Source organism: Hevea brasiliensis, chromosome 9, assembly GCF_030052815.1.
Source record: "Hevea brasiliensis isolate MT/VB/25A 57/8 chromosome 9, ASM3005281v1, whole genome shotgun sequence".
Lineage (NCBI taxonomy): Eukaryota > Viridiplantae > Streptophyta > Magnoliopsida > Malpighiales > Euphorbiaceae > Hevea > Hevea brasiliensis.
The window spans coordinates 30,508,911-30,518,454 of record NC_079501.1 but is presented as its reverse complement, the minus strand read 5'-3'; the positions used below and the strand labels follow the sequence as shown (position 1 = coordinate 30,518,454).

Sequence of the window (9,544 nt, the reverse complement as noted above, 5' to 3'; positions counted from 1 at the left end):
TGAAGATGATTATCACAGTGAAGAAGTTGAGAAAGGAATAATAGAATATATAGGGATTTGGAATAAAAGAAGCTTGATTATTCCTTCAAGCACTTGAGATTATATATTATTTACAGATGAATAATAAAAAAAAACAATGCAATATTACAGCATATTGATGTGGATAAGAATTTTCATAAAACATATATAGATATAGAGAGAGAGAGAGAGAGCATGATTTAGTTAAACATGATTAAACAAATGGGGCCAATTTGACCAAATTTCTAGTGCATTATCAAACAAAATGTCATATTATTCAATCAGTGGTTGGCTTCCAAGTGTTGTGATTTCTCTCTGCGCAATTGATTGCAGCATGACAGAGAAGGACAAGTGTTACTTCCCTAGTGTTGGATTGGGCACATTTTCATAATATGAGAATGTCCTTATTGTTTAGAGCAGAAACTAATCAGCCAGTTAGAAAATGAAGCATCAGAATATCCACCGAGTTTCCATGTTAGAGGGGTCATGTAGCTTAAAGAAGCATATATTCCTGCATAAATGACAGGATAAATTCACCAGCGGTACCCAAATTTTAAAGGCTGTAACAGAGTTATTCTTAAATTTAAAAATATAATATAAAATTTTTTAAATTTTAAAATTTTATATAACAAAATTTTTTTAACTCTCAATAATCAATTTATATAATTTAAAATGATAGTGATGTGAATAATTTTTTTTTCTTTATGTAAAACTAGATATAATTTTTTTAGTAGGTCAATTATGAGAAAATCTTAATCATACTATATAATGAAGTGCTAGATGTTTTAAAGAGATTTTATTTTCAGAAAACAATAGTAATTGTTCACCTTATCACTACTCTCTAAATTGTCCATATCAACGTGTTACTTAATAAACAAACTATTGAGTATTAGAAGGATTTTATTATGTACAATTTAAAATTTATAAAATTTATATTATTTTTATATATTTAAGGGCGTATTTATTACAATATTAAATTCCAAAGACAACTCTTAAAATTATCATATATGAGATATCATTTTCCTTAGACACAGAAAACTAAAGGTGAAAGTGCCTAGGGTCATATTCAACAAGATTTTAGGAAGAAAGTTGTCCTACGAAAGGTACTTCAAACATTTTCATCCATCCACTAAATTATGCTTTAACCAAAAACATATGTTATTCACAGCGATTAAAGTTATCAAAATCAAAAGATTCTCCTCAATAATTAAGGACCAAATTAGCACAACATTATTTAAATTTACCTTCTTAATTGCAGATGCATTTTATTTAATTACATAATAGAGTCTACTGTTGCATTTAGAATAAAAGGACTTTTCAAAATAAGAGAAGATAGCTATTTAAACTCCCTTAGCTTCTGCAAGTAAGATAGGAGAGAATGGTGGGAAAAGGCTTGCCTCTGCGGCTGTTGTTTTTCTTTTTTCTCATGATGGAAATTTAGAAAGCTATTTTTCCCACCTGTACTTTTATGTCATGAACATTCTACATTTGTGGACAGAGTGATGCACAGTTCTTGAGGGTTTCAGACTAAACTAGAAAAAACTGAATTTATTTTAATATTTTGGTTTGACTCTGATTCTTTATTAAAAATCGAATTGAAACTGTATCGAAATTAAATTAAGAATCGAATTTATAAATATATTTTTTTATAATTTCTTAGATATATTATATATTTTTTATATAATTATATTTATTTATATATATGTATATATAATTGTGAACTAAATACAACATAATATTATTTATCATATCGTTATATTTTCTTAATAATTTTAGTTATAAATACATTAAATTATCTTATAACTTTTAATTATAATATATATATATATATTAATTCATAAAATTATATTTATATCTTATAATTAAATATTTCATAATTAATAAATAGTTAAAATATATATCATATGATATACTACTATATTATATAATATACTTGATACTAAATTATATATATACATTATAGTTAAGAATTATATAATTTAATAATAGTTAAAAGATATATTATATGATATATTATATATTAATAACTTAATATATATTATATATTAATAATTTAATTTAAAATTTAAGTAATAATTTAAATATAACCTTTTAAGGAATTAATTACATAAAATTATTTTAAAACTGAAAACCGAATAGAAATTATATCAAATTGAATCGAAATTAAATAATCAATAATCGTACAAAATCAGAATCAAAATAATAAAGAACTGAATCGAAATTGTACTGAAATTTCTGTTCGTTTCCAATTCTCAGACAGAATCTAAATTAAATCGGAATCGTACACTCCAACTTGTGAGCACCAAATAGGGTTGATGTATATAACTTTACTCTTATTTCACAAAAATATTATTTTTATGACTGGAACCCATGACTTTCAAATCACAAATGAAATAAGTTTACTGATAAACCAAAAATCACCCTCAAAGACATCATATATAATTACTACTTTTCTTGCTTTTCCCATTTTTGTTCCTTTTTACTTCCTTTGAGCACTTTACCGAATGGAATACCAGCTAAAAAGCTTTAAGTTTAATGAACAAAAGAAAAGACAAAAAGAAGTTAACAAATTATTATTCAATTCTGCTTCATATATATAAAGAGGGTAAAATAGCAGCTGTTCAGTGTTCAACCAGAAAATTTTATTATTGGCATAATGGCATGAATTTCAACCAGAAATCAGAGAGGGTCCATTATTATTTAGTGGGATTCCAATGCAATAATTACTTAATATTTTGTGAAGTAGTTGATTTTACACCAAGTTAAAACGTGATCAATTTTATACTTTTATTGTGCATGGCTTTGAGTCACCAATTCTTTATTTATTTACTTATTTTCCTTTCTTTCTATTTTTTTTCAACTTAACCGCCCACTGAGCTTTATACATATATAAAAACTCCACCAGAAGAACCCTGGAGATATTATATTCAAATAGCCAATAGTTCTTGGTACTTGTCTTATAGTGAGTCATTATTGAGTTCATATATATATATATATATATATATATATTCACAGGTAAATTGAGAAATGATTACACTAAACAGCAAAAAGGAATCCAAAAAGGAGGAGAAAACCCTGCACCGGAAATTAACTGCAAAAACTAAACTGCAACTGCCAACTGCAGATTTTAGCATAAATATTTTTGGTTTGGTAATAAATTTTAACATAAACATTTTGATGACTTACTGATCTTATATATACATTATTTACATTTACTCTGAAATGGATATCAAGACACAAACATATGGATCCACCTATATTACTTGTGAGTCCCAATACACAGTATATTGTATTTCCCTCTAACAGTCTCTCGGGAAAATTTTCACCAACTTTCAATAATTGTAATATTGAAACTGAGCATGGCGAAAACTGTCAGCAAAATCTCCTCTTCCTCCTCCTCCTTCTCCTCCTCCTTTGATTCTTCCACAATCTTCCTTTCCCTGAATCCCATTTAACTGCAAGAACACACACAAGAATATGTTTAATAATACAACCTGCATTTTTATGACATAAAGAAGCCAAAATTTGATGATTAGATTTATAACTTTGAAGAAAGGAATTGTGAAATGTAGGAACAAAAAGAATTATGGTACCCATAGCTCATCTGCTGCTTCTTGTCTGTTAGAACATGCACCTTTGGGAATCTCACCGCTCTCATCGTTGCGTGTGAACCTGCCACGTATACGGAGCCTCTTGTCTGCTAGCGTCTTTCGGCATGCATACTTTGAATCAATGTAACAAGAAGCAAAAAGCCAACCGCATTAATATTTCATGTATTTGTATTTCTATTAATGAACAATTGTATATTTATATATAGCATTGTTTAACCTTTTGTGGGATTTAATTAGATAATATTGTTATTATGAATGAAACTGGGTGTTACCTTAATGGTCTTGGTGAAATTTCTCTGGCTACGCTTGGCTCTGTATTTGGAAATCTTATCTTTTCTCTCTTCAGCACTGTAACGAACCAATTTGAAGTTTGCTTCTTCCGTAAAGGAGTTTTCATTTGCCAAAGGGCTTGAAAAGAATCTCTGTGCTGTATGTGCTGTCCTAATATTCTAGAACAAAGATGGAACAAGATTTTATTAGCTATGAAATGATAAAAAGCAAAAAAAGCAGGACTGAAACAGGGGACTCAAGATTATTTTAAAAGTTAATCTTACTTGTATGTCTCCAGTGCTGCAAACCCTCCTCAAATTACCAGCAAGAAAGTTGTTTTCAAGTGAGCTCAAGGGTTGGTTTTGATAATTAGTGGGAGACCCTAAAAGAGTGTTCAAGCGAGGTTGAAAGGGAAATTCAGGTTTTTCTTCAAAAGAGTTGCTGCTATAGCTTATCGTTGCCACATTCTCCACACCATTGTAACTATGACGCATAAATAACTGGTGATTGTAAGAGGAGTCAAAATCCATTTGACATTCCTCAGTTTTCACTCCTAAAGCATCCATGGCAGAGAAATTACTATACCCATTTACCAAATTTGAACCATCTGCAACTGGCTGCAAAGTCGCCTGATGCAGAGACAAGTTCTCCAGTTTGTGACTTGGAGGGGAAGATGACAGGATATTTGGGTTAAAATTGTCAAAAGAGTTGGAATTATGAACGGGGTTTTGAGTGTGTTGGTTGCTAGATAATTCTTGGAACATATAAGTCGAAGAATCAAAGAAAGGAGAAAATGGTTCGGAGAAAGAGAAGCCACAATCGGAGAAGACCATTTCTGGCCAGGAATGGTGGTAGAAAGAGCTATCATCATAGAAACAAAAGTCAGAAGACATTATTCTTGAGCTCAACTCTTAGATTGAATTGAACTCTAAAAACTAAAAAAAAAAAAAAAAAAAAAGGAAAACTAGCTGGTAAAAGAACCAGAGAGCAGCTGCAGATGTTCTTGGCTTATTGCAGCTTCTGTTGATTATAATTTCTCTGTTGGGCTATTTTGTCTGTGCCTATTGACAATGAAACAGCCAGAGAGCAGCACAAATGACACTTGGGCTTTGATTTACAATATATAATCAAAGCTGGACACTTCCATCACTACAAGACAAAAGAACATGTCCCCTCTCCCACAATGGACATGTCCCTTCTCCCACAATGGAGATTTTCAAAGTTCAAACACAAGCACAGATTAGACCACTTCACACGTGTGTGCTTTAAGTGCAGGTTCTTTGCTGAATTGCCCCTAAACTTTATAATTATTAGAACAAATTCCCTACCTGTACGATTATTCTTAATTAAAAAAAAAACTCTGAGATTATTCTTTTTTTTTTTATCATTTTAAATTGACCCTTTTAATCTGAAACACCAATCAAAATGTAAGATGACATATTTAATTATTTCTTCCTAGTGGGCATCTGTATTATTTTTGGAGCTTAACTATTTGATATAATTTGATATAGCTTTTACATATATATATATATATATATATATATATATATATATATATATATATATATATATATATATATATATATATATATATATATATATATACTTGACTAAATAACTCAAATTTTTAGATAGTATGTGAGTTTAATTATATTTAATAGTTTAATTATGATATTAGTTTAGTCGGTTTAATCACTATAAGACCCACTCAATAAAAAAAAAAATTTTAATTAAAGCTAAGCAATATCTATAATTATGCACTATAAATAAAAATATAATCATATAATTATACTAACTAATAATATCCATATTAATTGCATAATTAATTTATCATAATCAATCATTATTTATATATAAAAGGATCATTTGTAGGTGGATTCTTTCTCCCTAACTAATATAATACACTATTCTCTTATATCAGTTCTAATTTCAGCGTCTGAGAGTCCTCACCGGATCTATACCCAGTCAATCTTTGATCTATTTATTTTCTATTTTACAGATCTATACCTGCAAAAAAATTTCTGCAGACCGCAACACTGTTACTACAATTAACTGTTGACATCGGAGAGTGGGGGGCGGGGGATCTTTAATTCTCTCAACAGCAAGAAACTTCATTTGAGAAAGTGAAAAAAACTCTTCCAATAACCAACTATTCTGTCTGGCTTTGAGATGAAAACGAATAAGTTACCATAAAAATTATTCTGCTCAAATAATACTCTGATTTGTTTCCAACTCAAAATTCATAACGTTCCAATAACCAACCATTCTCTCTAGCTTTGAGATGAAAACGAATAAGTTACCATAAAAATTATTCTGTTCACATAATACTCTGATTTGTCTCCAACTCAAAATTCATAACCTTCAAAATGATTTGAATATCATCGAATTAAAAATTATTAATTTAATATTTTATATTTTAGTTAATAATCTAAAATATATATTTTCTTAATAATTTATATTTAAAAAATTAATAATTTAATAAAATATTTAATATAAAAAATATATTTTATATTTAATTAATTATTTATATAAATAAATTTGAATAATGAATACTAACCCATACAAATAGTATTTCCTAAATTTGAATTCATTTCAAACACGCTTATTTCTACTATATCCAGGTGTGAATAATCTATTTTCTTCTCAGCTTTTAATTACTCGCAAGCCTTTATTCTCTGTGATTAAATTAGCAGTATTGTGTTCTTGGTCAGGCTTGATATTGGTGAGTGGTGGTGATGATGCAGATAGAAGGAAAATGCAGTCAGATGACAGGACAAAGAACCATCTGGGTAGGCTTTTCTTGGGTCCTCCTCAGTTTCCCTTGCAATAGCTAGAGTAAGACTGATGATCCATCTTCACATTTGCTGTTGATCATCTTCTTACAATTAAGCATGTCATTGCCCTATCCTTAAATTTTGCAATTGCATGAACAGATGATTACAGAGAAACCCAGGGAGTTTTTAGTATCTGGCCAAAGAGATTCTAGTAGTTAAACTAGTTATGGATGTAGAGATCTAAAGAGGGTTAATGACTTAATGTGATTGGTTGCTAACAAGACTAAAAAGGGTAAGGGGCCGATGGCTGAAGTAGGCTTGGTTGGTCACTTAACGATAAGGTTTAAAGAATAAAAGTTAAGTTGACGAAAATTCTTTGTGTTTATTTGGTGTGGAAAGTGGCAAGTAAACATCCTAATCATCATTTTCCTTAATCTCTTAGTCTATCATAGAACAAGAACATTACCGCTAATACAGTCCACAGTCTTAAGAGGGGGAAAAAAACTTGGTTTTCCTTTCTTGGGGTGCCCATCCAGCAGCCCACTCCTCTTCCCCACTACACTTTTTCTTGTTTTCTTATATTGCTGGGAAAAAATAATGAAAGAAAAGAAAATAATTAGGAGAAAATAAATAAATAATCCTTGTTATTTTTTCACCTTTTGTTTGGATGTCAGGAAAATAAAAGTGAATGAAATAAAAATAAAAATATTTTCCTTATTTGAAAGGAGAGGGAAATATAAAGAAGAAAGAAAATACTTTATAAATTTATAATTTTATCCTTTATATTTAAAAAAAAGAGTTTTAGTAATCGTATAAAAATTTATTATACTTTTTATAACAATGAATTAAAAAATTATAATAATCAATATGCTCTCATGTAAATACGATTTTAAAAATATAGAAAAAAGTTGGAAAATATTTCAATATTCAAGTGAACTGGAAGAGAAACTTTTTCATTGAATGATTTTATAAGAATAAATTTTATGTTTGTTTGGGAAGAAAGTTTTTGAATCGTGCTTGATAGTGGGATGAAAAAAAAAAAAATTAAAAAGCAACTATTCACAAAATTCAAGAAAGACAATAAGGTTAAGAATGTGATTTGAGTATATACAGTAGCCTTTGTTTTCAGTTCTGCTCATTTTCTCTCTGATTCGGAGACTAATAAGGGGGATTTTAATTTATATTTTTCTTCCTCTTGTAGTCCTTTTTTTTTTTTTTATTTTCCTACCCAAATAGGAGAAAGTAGCTTTCCTCTATTATTTTCTTCTGATTTCTCTTTTATTTTCTTCCGATTCAAACAAACTATAAGTTCAAAGATCAATTTTTTCATTTAATAATTACTTTGAATTAAAATTTGAATTTAAAATGTTACAATTTAAAAAGTAATTTTAATATAACTGAATTAAATTTTATTAAATTAAAATTTAATTTTAATGATAATAAAATCAAATAAAATTGATCTAACATATATTTGAGAACATATTGAGATAAGTATGAGGTTGCTTAATTTTATAGAAAGATATCACATATTTTAAAGAATATCAAGATAATATGAATTAATAACAATTGCATATATGCATTTAGTAGACTTTAATTGTTTTGATTTTTTTTTTTAACTTCTTGTTCATAATATGATAAGCGATAGTTTGTCAAAACAATAATCCATGAAGAAAGTTGGATTAATTTTTTTTTTTATCAAAAATATGGATTGTTATAGGATATATGTAATATTCTAGACAAATTATCAGGTCATATCTATTTTCAGTGTGAAGGAAAATTCTTACTTGATTTTGATCTGTTATGAATCTAAAATACAATATATATCATGAAAACTACATATAAATTAGATAGGATTCACATGTTTACGTTTTAGGTAAATAAGTTTTTCTTGTGAAAGAAAAGATACATAGTGTTAGGGGACGAGATAGCTTTAAGGAGAAGATGATAGTGAGGAGGGAAACTTAAGGGCAAAATGCAAGGAGAAAATGCACGGTTAATTAGTGGAATGGATGAGATAGCTTAAGGAGAAGATCTTTAGGGTTAATGGAGGAGATAACAAAAGGAGATGATATTAGGGGTGTAAGATTCCATTTTGATTCGATTCGGTTCTTTAAAAGAATTGGAACTAAATTTTGATTTTTTAACTTTTTAAGAATCGAAATCAAAATTGAACTATAGTTTGATTTTGATTTGGTTTTAAGTGTTTTCAATGTCAATCTCTAATTTTAGTTTCAATTTTAGTTCAGTTTTCAATTCCTGCACCCAATATTATAATATCATTGTATTTCTTTTTAAAGGAATAAAAATAATTATAAATTTCTAATATCAAAATATCAATAAAAATAATAGTACTAACAATGAATAACAATATTAATATTAGAATAAAATATCAACAAAATAACATAAAAAAAGACTTATTCAAGAAAAATACTAAAATCAAGATAAATATCATCACATAAAAAATATAAATTAGCATCGATCATTCATAATAAGTTATATAATATTTGCATCCCATATATAAAATAATACCAAATCAATAAGCATAACATATAGTCAAAATTTATCCATACATTTTTCACTCTAAAAAACTCCAATTAGCTTCCAAAGTTTCAAACCTTTCTTTAATATGATGAAACATTTATTTTCACACAATTAATTTCATTACCCGAAAGAGAAAGTAAGTTGAAAGAAAAATTATTATTAAAACAACAATGAAAATATTATATATATATATATATATATATATATATATATATATATATATATATATTATCTATTTCTTAATGAATTGTATTTGTCTAGAAGATACATATATAAATAAGGATTAGAAAGTATATTATATAATTAAAAGGTAATTTATCATATAATTAA

At 27.7% G+C, this 9,544-nt stretch overlaps 1 protein-coding gene across 1 annotated transcript; it reads right to left on the bottom strand.

Annotated features, from left to right (window-relative positions):
• Positions 1–3,105: 3,105 nt before the first annotated feature.
• Positions 3,106–5,001, bottom strand: LOC110647366 (zinc finger protein CONSTANS-LIKE 2). Its single transcript, XM_021801164.2, has 4 exons — positions 4,184–5,001; positions 3,902–4,078; positions 3,612–3,740; positions 3,106–3,473 (listed from the first exon to the last, which is right to left on the bottom strand). The coding sequence occupies exons 1-4, from the start codon at positions 4,790–4,792 to the stop codon at positions 3,351–3,353; spliced, it is 1,038 nt and encodes a 345-aa protein (XP_021656856.2). The 5' UTR covers positions 4,793–5,001; the 3' UTR covers positions 3,106–3,350.
• Between the last annotated feature and the right edge of the window lie 4,543 nt (positions 5,002–9,544).